This window comes from Cervus canadensis, chromosome 1 (genome assembly GCF_019320065.1).
Source record: "Cervus canadensis isolate Bull #8, Minnesota chromosome 1, ASM1932006v1, whole genome shotgun sequence".
Classification (NCBI taxonomy): domain Eukaryota; kingdom Metazoa; phylum Chordata; class Mammalia; order Artiodactyla; family Cervidae; genus Cervus; species Cervus canadensis.
Window position 1 is genome coordinate 122,912,374 of NC_057386.1, and position 27,987 is coordinate 122,940,360.

The 27,987-nt window shown below is 40.6% G+C and overlaps 1 protein-coding gene and 1 long non-coding RNA gene across 8 annotated transcripts in view; one reads left to right on the plus strand and one right to left on the minus strand.

The window, feature by feature from the left end:
- LOC122423418 (acyl-CoA dehydrogenase family member 10) overlaps positions 1–27,987 on the minus strand; it is a 51,402-nt gene that overhangs the window by 19,961 nt on the left and 3,454 nt on the right. For 6 of the 7 annotated variants that reach the window (XM_043440490.1, XM_043440481.1, XM_043440463.1 and 3 more), the window contains exons 3-12: positions 24,157–24,305; positions 22,387–22,581; positions 18,469–18,627; positions 17,609–17,768; positions 16,012–16,153; positions 11,113–11,181; positions 9,488–9,669; positions 4,969–5,119; positions 3,537–3,682; positions 2,615–2,788 (exon numbers count right to left, since the gene is read on the minus strand). In XM_043440490.1, coding sequence (XP_043296425.1) covers positions 2,615–2,788; positions 3,537–3,682; positions 4,969–5,119; positions 9,488–9,669; positions 11,113–11,181; positions 16,012–16,153; positions 17,609–17,768; positions 18,469–18,627; positions 22,387–22,581; positions 24,157–24,305 — 1,527 coding nt within the window. The remainder of the gene's footprint in view (positions 1–2,614; positions 2,789–3,536; positions 3,683–4,968; positions 5,120–9,487; positions 9,670–11,112; positions 11,182–16,011; positions 16,154–17,608; positions 17,769–18,468; positions 18,628–22,386; positions 22,582–24,156; positions 24,306–27,987) is intronic. The other variant, XM_043440518.1, reaches the window with a different exon arrangement.
- The window catches only part of LOC122423471, a 29,047-nt gene continuing 2,170 nt past the window's right edge, over positions 1,111–27,987 (plus strand). Inside the window, exons 1-3 of the long non-coding RNA XR_006264159.1 lie at positions 1,111–1,214; positions 4,137–4,243; positions 19,536–19,685. This is a non-coding gene — a long non-coding RNA (uncharacterized LOC122423471). The remainder of the gene's footprint in view (positions 1,215–4,136; positions 4,244–19,535; positions 19,686–27,987) is intronic.

The window sequence follows — 27,987 nt, forward strand, 5'->3', positions numbered from 1 at the left end:
ACAGGTTTCTGCCACTCAGCTTCAATAATCATCAAACCACGGCCAATCCTGTTTCATCCTCTGCCTTTCCACCCCGAACTGCCCTGGATTTTGCTGCAGTAAATCCCAAACACCACATCTTTATACTTACATTTCATTTATGTCTAAAAATAAAGACTTAAAAACATTCACACAATATCATTATCACACTTAAACAGCAGTTAACTATGACTCCTTAATATCCTCAACTATCCAGTCAGAATTCATTTTTTATTGACTGTCTCACAAAAATTTTTTTCAGAACATTTGGTTTTTCAAACAGGGATCTGAATAAGATCCAAATACTGTTTTTGGCTAATATATCTTTTAAGTCCCTGAGATAGTTAAGACTGTCTCACAAAAATTTTTTTCAGAACATTTCTTTTTTCAAACAGAGATCTGAATAAGGTCCAAATACTGATTTTGGCTAATATAAGTTTTAAGTCTCAACATCGTATCACCTTTTTCATTTGTTGAAGAAACTGAATTGTTTCCCTGTGAAGTTTCCCAGAATCTGGATTTTTGTGAGTGGCTTTGTCTCAGTGGTGCTATTTAATGTGCTCCACTGAACCCTCTGTTCCCTGTAAGTTGATGGCTGGCACTAGAGGCTTGGTCAGATCCAGGTTCAACTTTTAAGGGCAGCATCAGGAGGTATGTAATGTCTGGCTGCCTCTCTCAATGATTTTAGCACCATCAACACTTATTTTCCAGATGCATTCATGTACCGGGATGGCAAATTGGTGCTATGCTAATTCTATCACTGGGTCCAGGATGCTTCTCTGAAGAAAAACTTCCTCATTAATCATTTGGTTAACATGACATCTAATTTGTATAGGAAAGGCAGGATAAGTGGTTGCCTTTCCCCTTTCATTTACCAATTATCAGAATAATGGGTTGCTTCCTTCTCAGCCTCCACAGTCACCAGTGAGATTTTTAGTATCACTCTTTACTCATAAATTTAAACATACTTGATGTGTGTCATCCATTCTAGCTCTCATCCTTGCTGGTGCTCAAAGTTTCCTGTCATTAGCAAGTGGGAGTCTATTCAAGTGGACTCCTGAGACAGTTAAATATGACCTTCATAATCAACAACCTCCTATCTTTCTGGTACAGGAAGATGTTCCAGATTCATCTTGTGGATATTTTGCCCTAGACCTGAAATCAGTCACTTCTCCAAGGTGCCCTGGTTCCTTTTGGTAAGAATGTAATTTATAGATTATAATGTGGATGATTATAGGTACTTAATGCTACTGGCCTAGTCACTATTGCTAAGTCTTTGGGAAGTCTTTTGGGAGATTCTACCTTCCTGCTTTCTAATTGCTTTCCTTCTACATAGGAAACAAAATTTAATCTGTCTTTATACCTTCTTAAATAATTTAGGCTATAGATTATTTCAGTTTCTACCCTACAGAATTCAGAATGAAAACTAAATTGGCACAGTAACACTGTGCCATACTTGCATATATGTGAACACTCCATAGGTGACACATGTATATACTGTGTTCTAAGTAGCCAAAAGTTTCTTCTCAAAAGTTCAAACTTTAAAGATATAATCTAGAAAACACTGGTTAAATAAAGTATTTTCCCATATATGTAAGAGGATCATCAAAGAAAATACAGTAATCTTTTTTTCTTCTTCAACAATCCTCTCACTGGGCAATTTGGCAACATCTAAAAAATTTAAAATACACAAATTTTTAACCCAGAAATTCTAACTCTGGGAATTTATCCTTCAGATATATTCAAATATGAGTAAGAAAAGATGTCCACCAACAACTATATGACTGTGAAAATCTGCAGACGATCCAAAGATACATCAATAGGGTAACTGGTTAAATACATTACAGTATATCCATACAATGGAACGTACTATAGAAAGCAAAATGAATGATGTCTATACATATTCACATGGAACGGTCTCAATGAAATACTGTGAAGTGGAAAAAAATAAGGAATTTGCCTTACATAGTTGTTAAATACATATATATGGCCATAATATATAAAAATATATATATACACACAATCAGTTCAGTTAAGTTGCTCAGTCATGTCCGACTCTTTGCAACCCCGTGAACTGCAGCACGCCAGGCCTCCCTATCCATCACCAACTCCTGGAACTCACCAAACTCATGCCCATTGAGTCGGTGATGCCATCCATGGTATTTCATAAGAATTCTTTGGCATAAAAAATTTTTATATCAAGGTACTAAAAAATAACATGTAAAATGATCACATTTTTATAAAACTTGCAGAGAGAGACAGAGAGGAGAGACAACAGATATACAGAAAAATTGGGGCCCAAAAACCCTTAACAGTAGCTTCATCTTTAAGGAATGATGCTGAAAAGAATGGAAGATGATTTTATATTCTTCTATATGATTGAGTTCTTATGATGTGTTTTTACTTTTAAAAAGTTTTGTACCTTATTTTAATAATTAAAAAAAAATCTCAATATTGCTTAAAAATATATGCTATACACTTGCTGACAAATGACTGAATTAACTGAACTTTGTAGTTTGGTCATGAGAGGGTTTCAGGGAGAGAAGCCCCTTGGCGTGACTCACACCCGAGGCCGGCTCTCGTAGGCTCCCATTACCTGTGAGTGAGCGCTTGTAGACTCCCTGCAGGATTGCAGCAATGCGGAAGAAGGAGAAAGCCACGTAGAAGTTCCAGTTCTCAGTAGGAGGGATCCCCATGTGAAGACAGTACATCCTGAAATAGTCCTCTGCAGTAGGGATTCCCAGCTCAGTCAAATCACAGTCACTCAACCCTGAAGCGACAGAGCCAGGACCGGGCAATGACCTCATGCTCCCCTGTGGCTCCCAATATTTGAATTCTGAAAATCATCTTGTCCCTTGGAAATAAGTTTCACAACTAGTTCAAAGGGTTATAGGTCATCATTTTAAGATGTCTGGAATCCAAGCATGAAGCTGTTATTCATAACCTGGTTCTTAAAAGTTTCAGACTAAACTGGCAGTAAAGGAAGCAATGAGGGGCCTCCAAGTTCCATCTGGACCACAGGTCAGGGTGGATGCATATTATTTTCTGTCAGTCATTTGATAAAAAGTGGTATACAAAGAAATCTCACCAAATTATGAAAAAGATAACTGCAACAGATAAAAAATCTTACTGATTTTCTTCATTTGTAATATTTTGATGGTTCAGAAGCATATAATATATTCTGTTCCAAGAACTTATCCTAGGAGTATACCTTATATACAGGCAAAGATATTACTATGCAGATATTCACTGCCCTTTTTGTGGAAGCACAGGGAAGTTAGTATGAAAAAAAAAAAACTGGAAACAAATACCCAAATAGAAATCAAACCAAATGCCTTGAATGAGTTAATTCTTTAACAATGAAATCCTATGCTGTCATTAAAAATGATACTGTAGGAGAAATACTAAATACCTGAATTTCATGAAGCAGCCCAATCACCAACTACTTCAGCTGAGTTTGCCCAAATCTTTGAGAATGGAGGCGGCTCCATCCCCACTCCCCCAGCAGCAGTTCCTACCTGGCTGAATGGGAAAACCGGATGGCAGGTAGTGAGCCAGGCAGTTGTAGGCCACATCGGCAAGGGGGTCGCCTAAGGTAGAAAGTTCCCAGTCCAGGACAGCAACCACCTCGGCAGTTTCCGGATGGAACAGCAGGTTGTCCAGTCTGAAGGAGCCACAAGGAATGGAGACAGCACTAAGAGAACTGACCACTGGGGAGTGTTCCATGCTGAGTGTTTATTTTGTTGGCCCCTCCAAACACACTTCCCACCCCTCTGTGCCCCATGTACCCAGAAGCCTGCAAGGGCCGCATCCACCAGCTCCCTTGCCCTCTGGCTCAGCCAATGGGGATACCAACAGGTAATGGGAAGGGGGCCTGCATATTAATTCCCCAGCCCCTTCTCAGCACAAGGCCAAGGGACAGCTGTGTTCCTCTACCAAGGGCCATAGCTTTGGTGAGGCAGCCCTTGCCACGTAGAGACAGTATCCTGGTTCTGGTAATTCTCCTTCCCTGAGATGGTTTTAAAACAGGTTTGCAATTTTTTGACACTCTTGCCACAAAAGGAAGAGTCTAATCCTTCACCTTTGGAAGCATCTCACTTCTAACAATTATGATGCAGGTGGAAGTGGTGCCGAGTGACTCCCAGGACAAGGACAGAAAAGGTGATCAGCTCCCATCTGGCTCTCTCCCCTCAGAATACACACCTTTGCAGCCCTGAGCTACCAGGTAAGAAGTCCAACTACCCAGAAGATGCTATACTGGAGAGTATGTGTGTGTGCAGTTGCTCAGTCGTGTCTGACTCTTTACGACTCCATGGACTGTAGCCCACCAGGCTCCTCTGTCCATAAAATATCCCAGGCAAGAGTACTTAATGAGTTACCATTTCCTCCTCTAGGACATCTTCCCAACTCAGGGATTGAACCCACATCTCCTGCATTTCCTGCACTGGCGGGGAGATTCTTTACCACTGAGTCACCTGGGAAGCCCCATACTGAAGTGACTGGTTGAGAAACCATAGATATACAGAAAGAGATTCAGGGAGCCCAGCTCTCCTCTGCCCCCATGCAGATGTGTGAGTGAGCCACCAGGCGATTTCAGTCCCTGGCCTTAAAGTCACTCCCCAGACTGTAGACTCATGAGTAAAATCACTGCTGTGGCTGTTGACAGCAATGCAGTTTTGGAGGTGTGTGTCCTGCAGTAGTTACAACTGGAGCCCGTGCTTGCGCCTTCGGACCTGGGGGTGGTACTAACTCTTGCGGTGGCAAAGGCCCCAAATGTCAGTAGTGTCAAAGCTGACAAACCCTTCCTTAAAGGCCATGCACAGGGAGATAATTGTGCATGGATAGTTGTCAGCAGTAAACTGGGGCAAGACCAGCTGCTTCTTTCCCCTTCAAATGCCCTTCCCATCACTTTCCACATATAAATATCAACCCTCCTCATGCCAAGTTGACCTGAAGTCCCCGTGCACCACTGTGGTCCGCTGCTGCCTGGGAAGGTGGAGGGGCAGCCACTCGATGAGCCTCTCCATTGCTGGAATGGTGCTGGTTTCTGAGGCTCGATACTGCTTGATCCACGTTTGCACCTGACGTGCAACATAGTCCCCTGAGGGAAAGGAGATTAGAATATGGTGTGCCATTTCAACAAACTCCAAAGGTTTCAGAAATCAACCACTGCATGAAACCCTTTGTAATGTCTGAGGCATCTTCATCCCATGACTGGAGAATTTTCCACCTGATGCTCCTGCTCCCTCAACTTGGAAGCCACTGCTATTTTGTCTTGGCTGGATCTGTGTGATCTGGGCATTGTTCCCAGCCACACAGCCCTCTGAGCCTGATCTCTGGCCCTCTCAGAGATCCTATAAGCTTCCTAACAGCCTTTAATAAATCCTTTCTTAGCTAGAGGACAGTGCTTGGCTAAGAGCATGGACACCGGGATAGATGGTCTGAGTTTGGTTCCCAGCCCTGCCATTCTCTGTGTGGTCTCAGATAGGTTACTTTATGTCTCCATGCCCTTATTGGTCATCAGTGAGGTGGCCCTCATTAGAGTTGTTGGGAGGATAAAATGCATATACTTATGGCTGATTGACTTCAATGTACAGCAGAAAGCAATACAACATTGTGAAGCAACTATCCTCCAATTAAAAATAAAATAAAATAAAAAACCTGGAAAAAAAAAAAAAATGTAAGGGCCCTGAAACTGTTCCTGGCATGTAGTAAGTAATACATGAGCATTTGCTATTATTCAGTTGTTTATTAAGAAACCCAGAGTTACCACAGTTGAGGAACTTGCAAGTTATGGGACCTTAGACTAGAAACGAGTTCTGGAGTTACCTGGCTCACAGTTAAGCTTTTCAAATGATTTAACCTTTCTAAACCTCCATTGCTTCATCCGTACAATCGGTGTACTGATACCTATATTCCCTAGGACCGTTGTGAAGGACAAATGAAATCCATATATAACATGCCAAACACAGAAGGCTGCTCAATGAATAATGGCCATTATTACTGTCACCGTCATTGCTGTCAAATGACAATTATTGTCACTATTAATAATAAATAATATACCAGGCCCATGCTCTAAGTCAAGCCCTGACCCCTCATCTGAGAGAAAAATGTTTCCCAGGAGCTTGAGGACAACAATAGAGAGATTGGGCTTCTTCCATGGAGTCAACTGCACACTCGGAGCATCCATTCACCTGTCATTAGAATGATCCAGCAGAGCTGTAAGAGGATCAAAACCCAAGGAATTCAACCCAAAACAAATCAAGCCTTGAGAACTAACTTTCAGCTTTCAGAATTATAGCAAGTAGAAGTCAGCAGTAAATGAAACCATAATCAAAATAAATCTATAATACACTTAACTGGTACCTTTAAAAACTCATTTTAAAAAATTGGTGAGGGGCTTGTTCTAGACTCTTCAATCAGATCCTGATTTGGAACCAAAAAACCTTGCTTATAAAAGGTACCAGAGGAATAATGAGGAAATCGAATATGGACTGGGTCTTAGATATTCTGAGAAAATGGTAAATTTTCTTGGATGTGATAATGGTGCTGGGGGATGGTCTTATTATTAGGAAATGCATACTGAAGCACTTAGAAGTCAAGTGTCAGGGTCTCTTAATCATGCAGATAGATAAATACAGAAAGAGATAAATGAATATGGCAAAAGTTAGTCATTCTTAAAATCAGTCATGGGATATAGTTATTCACAGCACTACTGAATGTTTCTGTAAGTTTGAAAATTATCATAAGAAATCAAATACTAAAGCCTCCAGGAGCTGAACTTTTGTTGAAGGAGCCCCTCAGGTTAATCTATGTGGATTTAGGATGTCCCCCTGTCCCCCATGCACACACCACCCCAGTGTTGCGCACACTCCCTTCTCATGGGAAGCAGGTACAGCTGTCCCTGTGTTTCTGCTCTGTTGGCCACTGGCCTCAAGCAGGCCTGCCAAGGCACAAACACCCTTCCTCCCCAAAGCAGCCTGCCCTCTGGGATGAAAAAAGGGAATTATGCTCTCTGTAGGTCCTTGGTGGAAAGTTTCTTTGTCATAACTTGATTGGACCTAAAGGGATCTTTGTCAAAAGTTCCTTTTCATCAGAAATCATGTTTATGTGCTTTTTTTCCCCTTACAAATTTATATTTGTTCTCTTCAATAAATCATATATTTACCTGGTTCAAAATTTAAGTGACAAAAATGTGTACAATAAATCCCCAATCCCCTGCCCAGCCACTCAGCCCTTTTTCCCCAATGGTAAACCATGTGGCCAATTTCTTAGGCATCCTCTTGGGGATATTCTTCACGTGTACAAATAAATTAAATTTATTTAAATGTACCAATTTTACACAAATGGTGTATTAGCTATACACAGCCTGTGCCCTGCCCAGCAGCAGGATTCCTAACATAACTTAAGAAATTACAGGATACTTGAAAAGAATACCTGATGGCCCTGTAGCTGGACCAGTGAATGTGAAATCTGAGGAAGCTGATTTATGTAATAAGCCTTAAGACATAGCCAGCAGCCCAGGAGCCTGACCCTGAGTTATATAAAATCAGACCAGATTTCTGCTTCGTCTCTTTGTCAACCTAATAGGTCAGTGGAAAGTATATCAGAATGGTCCACTTTAAAACTAAAAGGCAAAGGATCCACTCAGCGCATAGAAGAGCCCTCCTTAAACTGTCCTCTCTTCACTGTGCAATGGGATGTCACACTGCCCACGGCTTCATGTGACAGCGGCTTTGTCCATTCACAGCACTGAAACAGGTGCCATCTCCTTTGCTTTTCATATCAATGCTGTGAGAGGGACAGGGCAGGGCTTTTTTACTCAACCTCTATTCTTGAGAAAACTATGAAAAAGTAATGGGGCTTGCCCAAGGTCACCCCACAAATCAGCATCTAACTTCTGTTCCAGGGCTCTTTCCATCCTGAAACAACATATCAATATAGGCAACATCTGTTGTCTTTGCCTACTGGCCCTTTTACTAGTAACTAGGGCTCCAGATGAAATATAGGATGCTCAGTTAAGCTGAAATTTTGGATCAGTTCAGTTCAGTCACTCAGTCGTGTCCAGCTCTTTGCGACCCCATGAACCGCAGCATGCCAGGCCTCCCTGTCCATCACCAACTCCCGGAGTTTACCCAAACTCATGTCCATTGAGTCAGTGATGCCATACAACCATCTCATCCTCTGTCGTCCCCTTCTCCTGCCCTTAATCTTTCCTAGCATTAGGGTCTTTTCAAATGAGTTAGCTCTTTGCATCAGGTGGCCAAAGTATTGGAGTTTCAGCTTCAACATCAGTCCTTCCAATGAACACCCAGGACAGATCTCCTTTAGGATGGACTGGTTGGATCTTCTTGCAGTCCAAGGGACTCTCAAGAGTCTTTTCCAACACCACAGTTCAAAATTTTGGATAGACAACAAATAAATTATTATAAATATCTTCCAGTGAGACCACCAAGATGGAGGGGAACCCCACTAAATTGGTAATTCTGGTCAAAAATTAGCATTTGATACAGATCTGGCTACAAGTGGAAAGGGTAGAGAACTCCCTCTATTGTGACTGGGAAGTCAGCAAGCCTCCTATGTGGTAGCAAAGTTTCTCAAATGGTTAGTTTTGAGGCCTCACATCATGTGCCTACAGAGTGATAGAATTTTAGGAAACTTGGTAAAAATATGTCAGGAAGTTGATGTACATTGGATACATACTGTAGCATTTGATACAGTCCTAGAGGAATAGGCATGCTTTAGTTAAAAGCAGAGAAAGAACAAAATACAGCTTACTGAGATTCTTTTTAACCACAGTCAGGAATGCATTGAGTCAGATAATTTTGAATGCGCAGGGCAAAGTGAAACTCTGTGGCTCATGCTAAAGTATCTGCATGCAAAAGCATGGAGACAGTTGTGATGGTGGTTATAAAGCTGTGTGCATTTGTCAAAATTCATAAAATACTACCTTTCAATACAACTGACTTCCAAAAAAAAGGAAAAGGGAAATCCTGACAACACCAAGTGTTTACAAGGATGAGTAACAACTGGAGCTCTCAGACAATTTAAAAAATAAAATAAAGAAAAGAGCAGCAATAAATTATACAATACAGTGGCGTTTAAAAAAAATTTACCCCTGTTGAAAAGAATATTTAGAGGAAATGGTAAAAAAAAATGGAGAAGAAAATACATATCTTAAGTATTTTTGGCCAGTCAGTATCAGAAAAAAAGAAAGATTTAAATAATACAGCGAGATAAAATTTGCAGGGAAAAGAGATTCTATAGTCCATGGAGGGATTTATCTCAGGACAAAACATCTAGGTAAACAACACCTGCACTAAAATGAAAGTGGATTTTCAATTAGGAAGCTAACAAGCCCACCTCACATTTACCAATGGTGCCTTAAAATCCTGGCACAATGGAAATCCAGAAAGCAGAGGACCAGTGAGGAAACATCAGCACAGAAGACAAGGGGCCCGGTGCTCACCGTGTTTCCCATAGTCTTCCAGGCCTGCAGCCTTGAGGTCCACACTGTGAATCTTGCACAAGACTCTGTTCATGGCAGTGTAGATGGCCTGCCTCTGGCTGGGCTCCAAGCCTGGCAGAGAGGGGTCTTTGTAGATGAGGCCTGGGCAGTATTCCATCAGATAGAAAGGGGTACCAATGACACTGGGAGGGACACAAACAGGGTGTTTCAGCGCCCGTGCTGTGGCAGGCTGTTAGGGCACTGCTCTGTCCTGTGTGTAAGCTATAAGTGCTGGGTGGGAGTTCAGGCTCAGAGTACTGGAAATTTCCTTTTTCCTCTGCACAGAAGTGGAAGTTAGAAGTACTCTTTCCCCAAACTAAGCCACACATAAACATCCCTGTCTACACTTCCTTGCCAGCATGCCTCTCTTCTCTTTGGAATCTACTCAGAATGGGATTGTGATAATACAGGAAAGCAGCATGTTGGGTCAGGGGGTGGGGGGTCAGGTCTGGAGTCACACAGAACCAGGCTTAAATCCCACCTCTGCCCTTCCTAGAATTGTGATCCTGAGGAACATATTAAACCTCTCTGAGCTTTGTTTTTACTAAATCTATAAAGCTTCAAAGAATAGCTATAAGAATTAAGGGAGCAATATATAGGGAATGCCTGGCATATGTGTCTGGTTCCATGAGGGTTCAATAAATATCCTTTCTTGTTGTTGATGTTATTTTCATCATTATTCAGTGAAATGAATGACATATACAACACCCCAAAGTATTAGGGTGACACACCAAAATGTCATTAATCAATCTTTTCGTCACTACTAGAAATCAGTTTAGTACTCTGAAAAGTTGTTTTGAAAATTCTGTTATAAATATTCATCCTGACTTGAACATTTAAATTATTTTTAGTTTAAGTGTAATACTGCTGCTGGAGTTATGAAAGAACATGTCTTTATTCTTAGGAGATATGTGCTGTCTGCAACTCACTTCAAAAGGTTCAGTGAATAATAATTACATACATATGAAATATACTTACTTACTTATAAAACAATTATATAATTATTTATCAAAACAGTAAATTAGAAAATGTTTATATATTAACTATTTCTATAAAATTATTTTGTCTATATCATACACTTACATATATACACACACGCACACACACACACACACACATATATATACACACAGAAAGCAAATGTGGCAAAATGTTAACAAATGTTTTCATCTACATGAAGTGTAAATGGGTGCTGACTGTACTGTTTTTTCCTCTTTCAACTTCTGTGCATGTTTCAAATTTTTCATAATTAGAAAATCAGGAAAAAAGAGACTCAGAAAGTATATTATAATGCAATTCAAAAACAATTTAGAAAGCCCCCAATAAAAAAATTAATTAAAACAAACAACATGAAGCTACATGGACATATGCTCTTTAAATGTTAGAAAAGATGTTTCCTACCAATTCTCACAAAAGCAGGCATTTATCTTTCAGGATAACTTAAACCACTCTAGGGGAGGTTGCTATAAAATCTCTTTTCTACTTGAATTTTACTTGTCTTTACTCTAGCAAACTAGAATTTGAGTTAATATATGGACTTTTCTGTAGCTTGAATATACAATGGAAAAAATAAATTTGAACATTACCTTGAGTCTTCACAAAGGTCAAGAACTTTGGGGACAGGGACTCCAGCATTTGCAAGGGCTTTCATTATCCTGACAGAACAAAGATGAGAGACACTGCTGAATGAGGTGATCAGATTTTCTTGAAATTATTTTTTTTATTTTAAAATGGTACATGCAAAAAAAAATAATAAAATAAAAAAATAAAATAAAATGGTACATGCAAAAATCAAAATGGAATGCTAAACTTTAAAAATTTCAATTGACCCAAGAAGGCAAAAAGGCAAGGAGAACAGAAGAGAAATGGGACAAAGATCTAATAGGAAAATCATAGACCTGAGTCAAATATATTGATAATTACATTCAATTTAATAGCGTAAGCATTCCAATTAAAAGACAAAAATTGCCCTACTGAATACAAAAGCAAGACTTAATATGCTTTAACTATAAAAACATAGAAAAAATGAATAAAATATGAAAGGATGGAAAGAGAAGTTCCATGAAATTGGTGAGCATAAGAAAGCTGGTATAACTATATTAATATCACAAAAAGAGACTTAAGACAAAGAGAACTACTAGAGATAAAGAGGGACATTTCAGAACAATACAAGAGTTAATTCACCGGGAAGATATTATAATCATAAATGTGTATGTGCCTTAAACAACAAGGCCCTACTGTATAGCACAGGGAACTCTATTCAATATCCTGTGACAAACCACAATGGAAAAGAATATGCAAAACAATATATATATGTATGACTGAGTCACTCTGCTATATAGCAGAAATTAAACATAACATTAAATCAAATATACTTCAATTAAAAAAATAAAAAAACATAAATGTGTATGTGCCTAATAACAGAGCTTTAAAATACCTGAAGTAAAAATTTCATTATTAAAGACAGTAATGGACAAACTGACAATCATAACTGAGACTTTAGAATGTCTTTATCATTAACTGACTTTATCAGACTAACTAGAAGTAGTAAGATAAGAACAACACTACCAACCAACTTGATCTGTTGGACAGTTCTATAACACTCACACAACATCCACAGGATATATGTTCTTTATGAGGGCACACAGTACAGTCACCAAGATTTATCATGTAATGGTCCATAAAATAAGTCCTAAAAGTTTCCAAGTATCAAAATCTTAGTATTTCCAAGACCTTAATGGAATTAAGTGTAAGTGTTAGTCGCTCAGTCATGCCCGACTCATTGCGCCCCCATGGACTATAGCCCACCAGGCTCCTCTGTCCATGAGATTTTCCAGGCAAGGATACTGGAGTGGGTTGCCATTTCCTTCTCCAGGGGATCTTCCCAACCCAGGGATCGAACCCGGGTCTCCTGCACTGCAGGCAGATTCTTTACCAACTGAGCTACATTCCTTGACAATGGAATTAAAGGAACATTAAAAAACATTAAAAAACTGTAATAATAATAATAATACATGTCAAAACTTGTGGGATGCAGATGTGCTTAGAAAGTGATTCATAACTTTGAAAGCTCATGTTAGGAAAGAAGGAAAATGTAAATCATTTACAATTATAAAATGTAAGTTTATAGCTAAGAAGGTAAAAATACATCCACAGTAAGCAGATGGAAAGGAATAAAGCTCTGAGGAAAACTAAATGAAATAGAAAATAAACAGAAAAATTAATAAAACTAAGCATTTGTACTCTTCAATACAATGATAAATCCTTAAGTAGACTGATGAAAGAGAGAGAGAAAATACAAATTATCAGTCAATTGCAGGAATCGTAAAGAGGGGACATCACTAGAAATCCTACATACATTAAAAGGACAGTAAGGAAATATTTTGAACAATAAATTTAATTGTTCATATGAAGTGGACATATATAACTTTATATATATTTATAACATAATTTTATATATTTTAAAATATAAATGGACAAATTCCTTGGAAATTACAACTTCCAAAGCTAAGGTAAGATGAAATAAAAGACCTAAATAATCCAAAATTTATTGAATTGAACCCATAAGCAAAAACCTTTTCCTAAAAAAACTCCAGGCCCAGATGAGTTTACTGGTAAATTTTATGAAACATGTAAGGAAGACATTTTTTAAATAGAAAAATAATTAGTCTTATCACCAATAACTGACTCTCCTGCTTTTGCCTGCCTGATGTCCTTTTCCCTTTTCATGTTCTAATATTAATACCTTAGACATTCCTTTGGGAAACAACTCTCCCCAGCTGTAGTTCACATGCTTTGGATGACAGTGATTCAACCCTGATTTCAGGGTTGAGCACATGACCCAGATTTGGCCAATCTGAACCATGCATCCTCCTAACCACAGAGACTGGTTCAGAAACAAACTTGTGACCCATATTAGGCCAGTAAGTCAAACTCAGGAAGTATCCTATAGTGTTCACTCGGGTTATCAAGGAAACAAGTGTTGAGAGATGGAGAGAGAGAACAAATGGGTCCTGGTGACATTATTTGGGCCCTTGGATCCAGCCATACCTGAAAGATTTAGATAATGAAGTCACTACATTTTACCACTTCTCCTTTACTTTTTTGAATACCTAAATCAGGCTAGGTGGGTTTCTGTCATTTAACAATTTGTACTGACAAACCACCAAAACGTGGTAACAGTAAATTTTTTGGTGTGTTCCTTTCCAATATTTTTGTTTCAATGTACGCTGCTGCTGCTAAGTCACTCCAGTCGTGTCCGACTCTGTGAGACCCCATAGACGGCAGCCCACCAGGCTCCCCTGTCCCTGGGATTCTCCAGGCAAGAACACTGGAGTGGGTTGCCATTTCCTTCTCCAATGCATGAAAGTGAAAAGTGAAAGTGAAGTTGCTCGGTTAGACTCTTAGCGACTCCACAGACTGCAGCCTACCAGGCTCCCCTTCCATGGGATTTTGCAGGCAAGAGTATTGGAGTGGGATGCCATTGCCTTCTCCTAATGTTTCAATGTGTAAGTCTTTACAAAAAAAAAAAAAAAAACAGTTAAGACATATATAGTTTGTATCTGTTTTTGCTACATTAAGATTTTATCATATACATTTTATTACAGGCATCCTTTTATTGGCAGCAATCACAGTATAATCATTAAGACTGGGCTATGGAATCCTACCACCCCTGGGTGTGAAGCCAGGCTCCATCCCTCACATACTAGTTATATATCACTAGGCATGTTGCTCAGTTTTTTTAAGCTTCATTTTTCTATAAAACAGCGGCCATAATAGGACCATATCGGGGGTTGCTGAGAATTATCTGAATTAACAATACATTCAAAGCATGTATTATAGTGCCTGACAGATACTGAACACTCAGTAAGTATTAGCTATTACTATTATTGTTCCAACAAATAGAAATACCAAGGTTTGCAAAATCATTTCTTGATTACTGCATCTATAGGTTATTTCCATTTTTTTTAACTGTAAATGACACTGCAGTCAGCATATTAATGCATAAAGGTTTTCTCCCTATTTAGAACTATTTTTTAAAGAGAGATCCTCTATTGGAATTATTAGGTATAAAAATATGACTACCCTGAGGTTTTTACAAATTGTGTTATACTGTTTTCCCAGTTTTCCAAATTTGATTTAGCATTTTATAAGCAGATACATGTTTCATCTTCAAGTGCACATTTTATTCCTTTACTAAAATGGAAATTCTGTGCATTTTGGATTTTTGGATGTCCTTCGAACAGTCCAGAATTCCTCAGAACACTGGGAAGTTGGAGAAAGTCCCCAAGCAGAATGCATACATAGTGGTAGTTCCACATTTCAGGGTTTTGCTTCTGTAAGCACATTCTGTCACATGGGCACATATATAAATATAAATGCTCATACATAGCTATAGGACTTCTGCGGGCTTCACAAATGAACCCCAAAGCCTTCATAAATGTCAGTCATCAGTAGCTGTAATACAGAGAGTCAGACATAAGGAACCAAAAAGTCAGAGGAGAGACAGTAAATAACGAGAAGAGGCCAAGAGCTAAAATCACATTTTCCTGACTACTCGCTGCAACTTTCCTTCTGGAGAACATGATAGGCCGGAAGGAAGGTGGAGGAGGAGGCAGAGAAAGTCTTCTAGGAGAGGAAGCTCCACTCTGGAGCCCAGTCATCACGCTATCACTCACTGTCCAAGGATTTGGAGCTAGGTTTTTCAACCTACTATGCTTTGTTTTGTTTAATATTTATTTTGACTGTGCTGGGTCTCCATTGCTGTGCACACGCTTTCTCTAGTTGCAGAGAGTGGGTGCGACTCTCTAGTGTGGTGTGCATGCGGGCTTCTCATTGTGGGGGCTTCCCTTATGGAGCACCGGCTCCAGAGTGCTCAGGCTTCAGTAGTTGCAGCTCCCGGGCTCCAGAGAGTAGCCTCAGTAGCTGTGGCCCCAGGCTTAGTTGCTCCGAGGCATGTGGGATCTGCCCAGACCAAGGATCAAACTGGTGTCCCCTAACCAGTGTTCCCTGCATTGCAAGGGAGATTATTGTCCACTGGACCACCAGGGAAGCCTCAACCTACTATGTTTAAGTTTTCCTATTTGTGAAGCAAGAGATTTTACTTGGGATGGGTTATAACACATTTATTGTTTTAAACATCTTCTTATGAAAAATATCAAACATATACAGAAGTAGAAAGATTCATACAAGGAATCCCAGGTTTCAACAACTATCAACTCATGGATAGTTTCAATAACTATCAACTCAACTCTTTGGGCAACAGCCCCATTTAGTAGAATCTCAAAAAGTCTTGTCTCCTACAAGTTTAGTTAGAGAAAACAAGCTCCTAAAATTAGGGGACATGTTCTTATCTGAAATAATCTTGGAGCATCATACTTAAAATTTTAAACGTCTCAAGGCACTATGAGGGGTGCTGACTTGCCCCAGGGGTGGGGCTATGGAGGCTGGGGACAGTGAGCATAACCCTCACTCTGAGAATTTACCTGAACTCCCTCTCTACTGCATGCGCAGATGGAAGGAGTGTCCCGGGGGGTTTCTTCCTCAGAACCAGCTGATGGTTAGCCAGCTTGACGTAGTAGGTGGGATTTGACTGCCCGTGATCAAACTGAAGGAGTTCCAATGGGCCTGTAAGTTTGGAAGCAAGGAAAACTTAAACCAGCTCTGGAGGACAGATGTGGACAGAGACTCTTTCTTTCTAATGAGTACTGCACATGCACCAAGAGCATTCTGATTTGGAATGCACTGTAAGGAAAGCATCTCCTCCCTGGGTACCAGACATGACTGGGTCAAATCTCCAATGTCACATTATAATGTAGCAAAGGCCGCTGAATTTACATCACAACAATTTTCACTTTGTGCAGGTGTCCAGTTTTGTCCTTCCTGCCTATTTCTGCTCCATGAGAAAAGCCTTATAGTTCTGTTTATCAACCACAAGCACAGTCATGGCAACCCATCTTGCTGACTGGAATGCTTTAAGCCAAGGACAAAAGGTGCCCTTGTGTGTCCCTCACCCCATGCTTGGGCACATCACACCTGATACTAGTGTGACAGCTGAGAGCAGCTATGCAGAGGCCTGCTTTCAGAGATGCAATTTCCCATTCCATCAAGCTAAACTGTGAGGCTCCCTTGCAGAACTAGTTTATATGGGGACTCTGCAGTTCCGCTCCAGTATTCTTGCCTGAAAAATCCCCATGGACAGAGGAGCCTGGCTACAGGCCATAGGGTCACACAGAGTCCGACATGGCTGAGCGACCAAGCACAGCACAGCACAGCACTTCCACTGCAGGGGGCACCGGAGGGGAAGCTAAGATCCCACAGCCAGGAAGCCAAAACAAACCAGCAACAAAAAGAAACAGCCTAATTAGCCCTGGTCTTGTCAATGAGATGAACTTGACACATAAGATTCATTTCACTTGATCAGAAGAACAGGCAGTGGGAGTTTGCCTGAGTTGCCTGGTCTGGTCAGAAAGGCTCCCTCAACTTTGTAAAGGCTCTACAACAATCCATCAAGGGAAAAAATTCCTCACATGAAGCTGCATACAAAGAGTACTTTCAAGGATCAAACTTGAGCACCAGGTAAAAATTTCTTCAAAAGTTCATGAAACTATAATAAAAAAATTTTTTTTTAAAAAAAAGGTATTGAAGCACCTGTTTTTCTGAGGGTGGAATATGAAAAAGAAGAGAGGGACCTCTGAAAGATGAAGACAAATTGTCTCATTTTAAACTCATGTGACTTTTTAAGTCATCTTCACAAAACAGGCTGTCATCTCAAAAATATCAAAAAGACCCAAACATCCTAGGCACATACTGCAAGTTCTTCTCCCCTGGGACAGCCATTTGCAGGCAACTGCTGCCACGGCATGGTCTCACGTGGAACAAGAGCCAAGTACACTCTGGCACCCATAGAAAAGGAGGTCAGTGCTTTTTCCCCAGCAAAACAGAGCAGCACCCGGGTCTGCAGGGCCACCTGGCTACTTTCTTTACCACATGGCATCTTTATCTCCAGCATATTCCACTAGAAGAGAAAGGAAGATCCAGACTGAAAGCCTAGCCTCTACCAAAATGCAGAAACTTAACTACCTGTGGGTTGGGTCCCCAGTAAGTCTTTGAGGTACTTCTCCAAAGCATCTTTGGGAATTTCCATCGTCTTTCTCACAGGGCGAGTGTTTGGAACAGCCATTCTCAATGGAAATCCCAAAAGAGTTTCCAATTCCTTTACTGCAGTCTCTGGGTCATGAACCTGGTTTCAAAGAGAATATTGAGCATGGATCCTCAGACAACCCTGACCTCTCCTCCTACCTGTTCTCTAAGAGGGTACATTTTTAGAGGAAAATATAAACAAAAGCCAGTTCTCTAAGCAAGGACTTTGGAGCCAGCATAATCAGCTCATGAAAAAGCCTCAGAATGACTTTCCTCCCCCCATTTAATTCCTAACCACATTAAACTCTTTTATCTGCTGGAGAGAGTGCCAGTTAAAAGTTCATTAATACTCCCTTGTGCCAGGAGGGCAAAATGTTGTACTGGAATATCCATTCTGCCCCCATAGGCCCATCAGCTAATAATGAAAACCTAAACGTAGAAAGCTGAACCCCCTCCCTCAACACACACACATATGGCTTCTCCTGTTTCAAAGCACTGAGGTGGTGCAAGTGGCTGGTAGTTGAACAGCATCAACAGGCCAGCAGGACTGTCACCCAAAATGTCTTAAGCCTGCCATTCACCTCCCTGTGTAACTCTTTTCTCAAAATGCCTTCTTACTTCCTACTGAAAATACAAGCTGCTAGTCAACTAGACCTCATAATTAAAAAAAAAAAAAAAGACTGGCAGCAAGGGCAAAAACCACCAGAGGCAACTCCAACTCTGAGTGTAAGAGGACTGCAAAGAAATACTTAACACTAGTGTCTGAAGCACAAAGGGGTTCAAAAAACAGTGACCATTACCTTAATGGTGTGAATACCAAGGCTGGCAGCTGCTTTTAGATTTGGTCCAAGATCATCAAGAAAGATGGACTCAGAAGGCTGCCGGCCGAGCCTCTCCAAACACAGTTTGTATATCCTGGGGTCTGGCTTGCAGACACCTTCCAGGCAGGATTCCACGACCTGAGGGAGAGGCAGGAAGGAGAGATGAACATCCCTAAAAGTGGTGTTCCCATGTTATACCCTGGTATGTTTTTTTGAAAAGAAGACCAGAGGGACAGCGGAGATTTGTCATAACAAGTAACTTAAGAGTGTCATAATATAAAATGATGTTGCTTTTTTAAGTGGAGTGACTTGGATATACTCATCAGGAAAATGGAAACACTGATAGCCATCTTACCCATCTTAACAGTAGTTGGGAAACTTAGTGAAACTGGAAGGTGTTCCAAAATGATACAGCATTCTGCTCATGTTAGGTATTGTGGCTGCAAGGAACAGAAGAAAAGCTGCACATTTCAGTTTTAGGGTAAGTATTTCACCATGTTTTCAGAAAGAAAGGCAGTATTTACTGTTTTAAAAGAAACATGACTTTAATATCCATATTTCAGAAGTGAAAAAATGAAGAGCTATATTCAACCTAGACAGGACTGACACCAAAGATAGTCAGTGGCCAAGACAGGTTTCATGCAAAGAGCCTCCTCCATCCTGACAGCCTTGCCTCAAACTCTATCTAGTCCAGAACTGGTGAGGGGCATCTGAGGGTTCAGGAGAACCCTGAAAAGCTGTCTCAGTGTCAGGTTACCTCTGATCCAGCAACCCCCGTAAGTCCTCTGACATTGACCCCAGGACTTAATCTCCTGTGAATAGGTCTAAAACAGCCATAGAGGCCTGTAGCCAATATTCTCTGGGTCTGTCCTAAGAATAGAACTAAATCCCTCACTCACTCCTGAATTGACCCTTGCTCTCCAAGATCAAGGACAAATCTGAGGGCCCCTCCCTCTCCTCCAAATTCCCACTGTTCAAGGTTGGCGGAGAACTGCCCTTTTGGGTAAATAAATGTTGAGTAACTTACTCTTACTTATTCTTCCCAGTCTCCTAAGGACCTGAATGAGCTAAAAGAAAACAGAAATTCCTTCTGAAGAAAACATCAACAGTGGGTAGTGGAGAAGCCAGGTGTTTCAGACACCAATGAAGGCATCACGTGACAGGAAAGCAGCACATCTGCACAGCCAAGACAAGAGGTGAGAGGGGAGCAAACCCTGGGATCTGGGCCACATCTGGCAAGCAGACACCTCCTCTCAGAGGTGATTATATCTGGGAAAGGGAAAAAATTCTTGAGATTTAAATTGGATAACACCCCTGGCCTTTTCCTTGTGTTCTGTTTTACAAGATAAAAAATTTCTGGGGTTCTGTTTTATGAAAATGTGAACACACCTAACATTCTTGTGTTATATAGTAAAAAACAGCTAGAATGGTAAATCTTAGATCACATGTTCTTTGACAATAAAATATAATGTAAAAGTTTTTACTTAAACAAATTAGAGGGCCAAAATTTAAAAGCCACATTCACCTCAGCAGAAACAGAGTCCTATAATATTATTGAAAAGTTTAGGAACAGCCTCCAAAGATGATGGGGATCATAGGAATGGTTATATTAGCTTTGTGTGCAAGCTAAGTCGCTTCAGTCATGTCCAACTCTTTGTGACCCCATGGACTGTAGCCTGCCAGGCTCCTCTGTCCATGGGATTCTCCAGGCAAGAATACTGGAGTAGATTGCTGTGCCCTCCTCCAGGTCTGCCTGACCCAGGGATCGAACCCACGTCTCTTATGTCTCCTGCATTGGCAGATGGGTTCTTTACCACTAGCACCACTTGCGAAGCCCAGCTTTACTTCTATCAAAATAAATATTTTTCCTCATAGCTTTAGAGGATAAAAACGTAAACTCTTGCTCTTGAGGAAATAGATTTTCAACACTCCAGGTCGCCTACAGACCTAAAATATGAAAATGGATCAGAAAAGGCTGCCTGAAAGCACCCACCAGAGAGTCTATGAAGTCTTCATAAACGAGTCCATCGTGTTAAAGAAGCTCACAAATCCTTAAACACTTGAAGGGCCCAGTGTGAGCCTGGACAACCTATTTTGTCCAGATCAAGATAATAATCCCCATTGCCGCAATGGAGGGAAGGAATCTCTGAAAATAATCTGCCAGGCACTCTGTAAAGTGCTTTGTATGTATTATAGTCTGAGATCCACACAGCCACCCTAAAGAAAGAAAATTGCTGCTCCTGAACCACAGGTGAGGAAACTGCGGTTCAGGGAATCAGAGCTACTGCCCACAGCAAGCTGCAGACAGGATCCAAATATGGCTGAGGTCCCTGAGCCCCCAAAGGGGAGGATGTTTGGAGAAAGGCTGTGCTATGGACAAGCCAGGAAACCAAGAGTCAAAGTGGGTAAGGAGCCAGACAAGGGTACAGAGGGAAGAGAACTCTTATCTTGACAGGCTCTGTATAAGGATGAATGAGGAGGTGGGAGGTGAAGAGAGCATTAGGCTGGGTGGTTAATTTCCCATATTTGAACTCTGAATTTCTGCTCGTCTGTTTCACTAGTTGGTTTTTTTTTTTTTTTTTTTTTTTTTTTTTTTTTTTTTTTTTTTTTTTGGCCATGCTGCATGGAATGCAGGGTATTAGTTCACTAAACAGGGATCGAACCCGCCCCCTGCAGTGAAAGCAGAGCAGGGGACTGCCAGAGAAGTCCTGATTAGATTTTATGTTCTAAAATATCACTATCCAGTAAAATTTATACAATGATAGAAACGCTATATTGCCCTGTCTGACACAGTAGCCACTAGCCACATGTGGCAGCTGACCACCGGATGTGGTGAATGCATGTTCCTGAGGGCAGGACTTGTGTCAGTCGCATTGAACACAGTGGCCCTTCATGCCTAGCCAGGGCCCAGTACACAGCCACTGCTCTGAAAGAATGTGTTTTCTGACTCAAGTTTAAGCTAGTCATCTATCAATAACTTCTATCTGTCCCAGGATAATGATAATATACTTCCTTTGAGGAAAATGGGGAGCCTTTCACAGAAGTAACATCCTGGCACAGAAGACCATCTCCTGACTCACAATCTTCTCAGGTACTTTGATAGTCTAGCCCTTCACACACTGTCCCACACGGCGGCCCCTAGTCATATGTGATGATATACATTTCAGTTGGAATAGAATTTAGTTGCTCAGTGCCACTCGTCACATCTCAAGTGTTTAACAGCCATGTGTGTGACTAGTAGCAACCATATTAGACATTTCCTTTCCTGCAGTAAGTTTGTTTGCTCAGCAATGGTCTAAGGATTAATGCCATAGAAATAGAGGGCAATGGGGTTGGTCTTTGAAAAGGTCAAAGAGCCCATTAAAAGGTGAGGGCTGATCAAAGTACAGATGTTATCTGATGCTGTTGTTGTTGTTGTGTGAGTTCAGTTGTGTGCAACCCTTTTCAACCCCATAAGCTCTAGGCTGCCAGGCTCTCTGTCCACGAAATTTTCCAGGAAAGAATACTGGAATGGGTTGCCATTTCCTACTCCAGGGGCTCTTCCCGACCCAGGGATCGAACCTGCAGCCCTTGTGTCTCCTGCACTGGCAGGCAGATTCCTTACTAACTGTACCACCTGGGAATCCCTGATATCTGATGACTAAGGTTCAAGTCCAGATGAAAGGGAGTCTCTGAAGCTGAGGTTTCACCCAGTTATCAAAGCCCATAAATAACCTTGCTCACAGCTCAGGGATACTTTGCAAGTCCTCTTTCCCACCTATCATGTCTAATCCTAACTCAGTCAACTGTGTGAATAAACAAACCCATTCAAGACCTGCTAAGAGGCAGCGTTAGTGCTGCATCCTAAAGTAAGGACAGAGACTTGATTCAGATTGTTCTGGATCCCTGTCAGCTTACCACATCAAACTGTTTCCGGTCCAAGGGCAAAAAGCTCTTCCCATTGGGAAGATAAAAATTATTGCTCAAGACTGCAGTCTGAAGCCCTTTAGCCCGAATCTGAGTTATGGCCTCAGTCATCACTGGAAACTGCTTCGTCACTCGCTCACTGGTCAGCAGAGAGAAAAAGGAGTCCACGGGCACGGAGGTCTTTGACTAAGATTGGAGGTAGGGAGAGAAGAGAACCAGCCATCATTAAGAGTAAGAACAGCTTATCACCAACACAGAAAAACATATTCCAGGCTTCCTGCCACTACCCCAGGCCTCTGGCTTGCTGCCAAAAGGAATTCTCTCTTTCAGCCCTGGTGCAGAACTTTGCATATAAGGTTGTAAAAAGTTGCTTAGAATTAGAATTACAGTGGTTAGGGAATGGAGCAATTTATATCAATATTCAAGTTAAATGAATTCTTTACTTCACTCATTCATTGTCAATTTCAAAAAGATTCTGAAGACTCTAAGAGGATACATGAAACCCTAAAAGTGAATTAAGCAGATGTAATTTAATTTTTCACAAAGGCTCCTCTGTCCATAGGATTTTCCAGGCAAGAGTACTGTAATGGGTTGCCATTTCCTTCTCCAGGAGATCTTCCTGACCCAGTGATCGAACCCAGGTCTCCCGCATTTTAGGCAGACACTTTACCATCTGAGCCACCAGGGAAGAGCACAATTTTTTAATTTTTTAATTTTTAATGACCCAGAGATTTGATGATTCTGCATTGTCTCAGCTTCAGCATGACAAACGGAATGTCAGTTTCTGATCAATTTTTGTGATTTTAAATTCAGTCTCTGTGGGTTTTAAAACCTCTTATTTTATCATGTTTCAAAGTTTGCAATGGCAAGCCTGCTATTTTATACATACACACACTCATTTTACAACAGCTTTATTGAAATACAATTCATATATCACACAAGTGGCCCATTTAAACTGTAAAATTCAGTGCTTCTTAATGTATTCACAAAGGTGTAAAACCCTTAAGACAATCAGTTTTAGAACATTTATGTCACCCAAAAAAGAAACATCATACCTATAAGCAGTCACTACCCATTCCTCTGCCTCCCTGCCCCCGATTTCCCAATACTCCCAGTCCTAGAAAATAACAACTCTATTTTCTACTTCTATAGATTTATCTGTTCTGGGTATTTCATATAAGTGGAATCGTACAATACGTAGTCTTTGGGGCTGGCTTTCTATGACCTAGCAGAATGTTTTATATATATATATATATATATATAAATATTTATTCATTTACTTAAAATTGTGGTAAGACCACATAACATCATATTCACTGTTTTAACCACTTTGGATAACATTAAGTACATTCATTGTTATCTAACCAAAACCAACATCCATCCACAGAACTTCACTATATTTAAAATTATATTTTAGCAATTATATTGTGAAGGTATTGGAGTTAATATAAATAAAGAGCTTAGAACAATGCATAGTCCAGAGAAAGGCTCAATGTTATCACTGCGTTAAACAAGCTTTCTGATCAAAACCATTATGCAACAATTCCAGCCTCACATAAACAATAGCTAATGTACATAATATTTTTATTTTTCATTTGTGCAGTTAAAATTGAGTACCTGGGGATGGAACAAATAAAATCTTATAATGGGTTATTAGGTTTTCCCTTCTTCATTTTTAGTTTAACCAATTTAATGGATGAGTGTTGCATCCACTATTCTAGACAGAAAGAATATTGAAATTCAAGTGTGTTTATCACTTACAATTTCAGAGCAAAGTCTCCCAAATTCTTGTAAGAAATCTTCTGTTGTTATCTCTGCTCTCATAAATTTCATCCAGGGCCCATTTTCGCCACCTGAGATCAAGGCCTTCACTATAGTTCCAGAAGGGATATGATTCTGTACCTCCCATTCTACCAAAAGTAAAACACATGGTAAGTGAAATGATATATGGACAAACAGCTGAAGTCTGGGGAGCAGGTAATTACCATACAGGTTCTGTGGCATCACTGTGGTGCCAGGTGGGTTCTATTGGGAATTCAGAGAAATTCAGGAAATGGAAAATCTCAGCCTTAGACCTCCCAGGGAACAGCAGTAATAATTTGTGTGACTGAGGGGACACTGCTGCCAGGCATCAGTCCATGCCACCAGCTTGAGATGATGCTGGACACTGCATTATGAATTTTCTTCCCTGGTCTCTTATTAGCTGGTTCATATGTATTAGGTCAGGCTTCCCTGGTAGTTCAGAGGTAAAGAATCCACCTACCAATGCAGGAGATGCATTTCATCCTCGGGTTGGCAAGATTCCCTGGAGAAGGGAATGGCAACCCACTCTAGTATTCTTGCCTGGGAAAATTCCACGGACAGAGGAACCTGGCCAACTACAGTTCATGGGCTCTCAAAAGAGTCGGACACAACTTAGCAACTAACCAACAACGGTCCTGGCACACGGTATGGAAGTACATGAGGGAATAAATCAGATTCTGACAACACTCCAAAACAAACCCTTCATTTTGTAAACTGTAGTAATCATTCAGGGCAGTGCAGCTGGTACACTGAAACATTCAAATGGAGGATGGTGTCTTTGAAAAATAAAACTCTGTCCGTAAAGAGCCAAAGCAGTGGATGGATTACTATTATGTACATGGGGAGCACTGGGATAGCAGATAATTTTTCCTGTACAAGAGGGTTTTCTCTTTCTATAATATACCTGCTTATAGGGCAAAAACATATAGTATCCATAATTATATCTAAGATATAAGATACTTAACACAAAGCTTTTGTTTAATGTAGTAGTGGCTGTGCACTGAAAATATTTCAGACAACACAGAAAAGTATAAAAAAGAAAGCAGAATGACAAAGCAATCCCATTCTTCAGAAGTCACCAACGGGACCAACTCAGTATGTCTTCCGAGAACAGCAGGTCTTTTAGAACTCAATCCAAATAATAATACCTCTTTAATTTTACAACTAAAGTTAGAGGAATCTTTAGGATCTTAAGAGTTGGTAAGCATGCAAGGAAACAGGCACGCTCCTAGGCTGCTGATGGGGGTGTAAATGAGCACAACCTCTATGGAGTGCAACATGTTAAATGCACATTTACAATTGATGTAGCAATTCTGCTTCTAGGAATTTCTCCCAAAGATATATTTATAAGTGTAAGCAAAGATTATGTATACCACTGTTGGGCAGAAATGCTCACAGTGAAAACTAGAAACTTACATGTATGATAATAAAGGGCTTGTTAAAGCAACCATGGTACATTCATATAATGAAATGCCACGTAGATGTTAAAATGTATAAAATAGGTCAAAGGTCAGCAAATTACAGCCTGGGGGCCAAATCTGTCTCCCATCTATTTTTGTGGATAAAGTTTTACTGTAACATAACCACTCCTACTTGTTGACTATTGCTATGGCTGCTGCTGGCTCCAACAGTAGAGCTGAACAGTACCCCTGACAGAAGAAGTTTGCTAATTCCTGAACTAGACCTATGCCTGCTGTTGTTGTTGGTTAGTCACTGAGTGGTGTCCGACTCTTTGCAACCCAATGGACTGTAGCCTGACAGACTCCTCTGTCCGTGGGATTCTCCAGACAAGAATACTGGAGTGGGTTGCCATTTCCTTCTCCAGGGGATCTTCCCAGCCCAGAGATTGAACCTGAGTCTCCTGCATTGGTAGGCAGATTCTTTACCACTGAGCTACCTGGGAAGCCCATGCCTACTGATGTAGAAAATTTGGCAAGATATTTTACTAGGTCAGAAAAAAACAAAGGTACATCTAACAGTTTGTATGAAAAGTGAGAGTGTTAGTTGCTCAGTTTTGTCCAACTCTGTGATCCCATGGACTGTAGCTCACCAAGCTCCTCTGTCCATGGAGTTCTCCAGGCAATAATACTGGAGTGGGTAGCCATTCCCTTCTCTAGGGGATCTTCCCAACCCAGGGACTGAACCCAAGTCTCCTGCATTGCAGGCAGATTTTTTACTGTCTGAATCACCAGGGAAGCCCAAACAGTTTGTATAGCATGACCAAATCAGTGTAGACACAGTACACACACACACACACACGTTCCTGTGTATATATTGGGAATTTTTCGAAGGATAAACAGATTTTTCACAATGATAAACAATGACGGCTAGAACTGCGGGGAGCAGGTGGTGGTGACATAAGAAATTGGCCTTTGGAGAAGGAAATGGCAACCCACTCCAGGATTCTTGCCTGCAAAAGTCCATGGACAGAGGAGCCTGGCGGGCTGCCGTCCATGGGGTTACATGACTGAGCATGTGTGCACGAGGGTGGAGGGAGATGGGTTGGTAGCAATAAAGTGGCAGAACTAAAAAAAAAAAGAAATTGGCCTTTGTATTTTTTTAAAATCCAAAGTATTAAATATACTTTTAGCACGAACTATTTAATAAATATGGTTGGCATAAGTGAGTTTCTGAATAGAAAAAAATTAATTAAATCTCTATTTCTCACAATTACAAAAATGAATTCTCAAAAGACTAAATATCCAAATCAGGAAAGGAAAAAAAAAACCCTCAAAAAGTTAGAAAATAATATACAACATCTTTATGAATGTCAAGGAAAGAAAGACTTCCTTAGCCTAGACAGTTTACACTCAAGCCATAAAGAAAAACACAGATGATTTTGATGACAAGAAAAATGAAAATCCTGGTATTGCAAAAACATTATAAGATAAAAACACAAGTCAATAACAACCACAAGCGTTACTAAGTGCTCAAAAGATTTCAGGCACTGCTGAATAACATACCATTTAAAAGTATGAGCAGGATTTGAAAAGGCAGAGGAGGCAAGGAAGGGTAGCTTCAAGCAGAGGGAACAGAACCTGCAAAGGCACAGGAGTATAAACACATTTGGCGATTTTAAAGAGCATCAAGTAGTTGAAGGTAGCTGAAATGTGGGCAAATGGTGTGAAAAAAGGACATGAGAGCTGTTTGTGAGAGGCCCTGGAACCAGGTAAAGCTTCCGGTCTTGAAGGGAAAAACACTGCAGGCACTCAAGGATTTGAAGCAGGAGAAGGAAGGGAGAAGATGTGATGTATGTTTTAGAAGGGCAGTTCTAGGGGCTGTGTGGAGGGGGTGTAAAACCCAGAGGCCAGAGGTAGAGTTAGCAGTTAGGAAGCTACTGTGATCAAGCAGGTGGGAGAATTTAGGGATATAACATGTGTAGAGGCAGTAGCAGTGGAAAGAAGAAAATAGCTTCTCAAGGTATTCTGGAAAGAGTTGAGAAAATTCCTGCAAAGTGATCTTTATGTTTGCTGTAAAAGCAGAGATTCAGCTATCTGCCAAGGTTTGGTCTGGAGAAGTATGATGGCTCCGAGGGGAGTTTGGAACAGCCCTGTAGTAAATTCAAAAGGAATATCAGTGGAGGAATAGAAAGCCTGAGGGCTCACTTGCAGCTGAGCTAAAAAACAAAACAAAAAATAACTCAACCAGTTAGCAGAGCTTGGTAATTTTTCAACCAGGGGCACAGAAAACCTGACCTTGGGTTGATTTAGCATATAAAACTGCCCAATCAGCAACCACAGTCTGTCAAAAGAACAGAGACCTCTGTTTGGTCCTTCCTGTTGGCCAGAA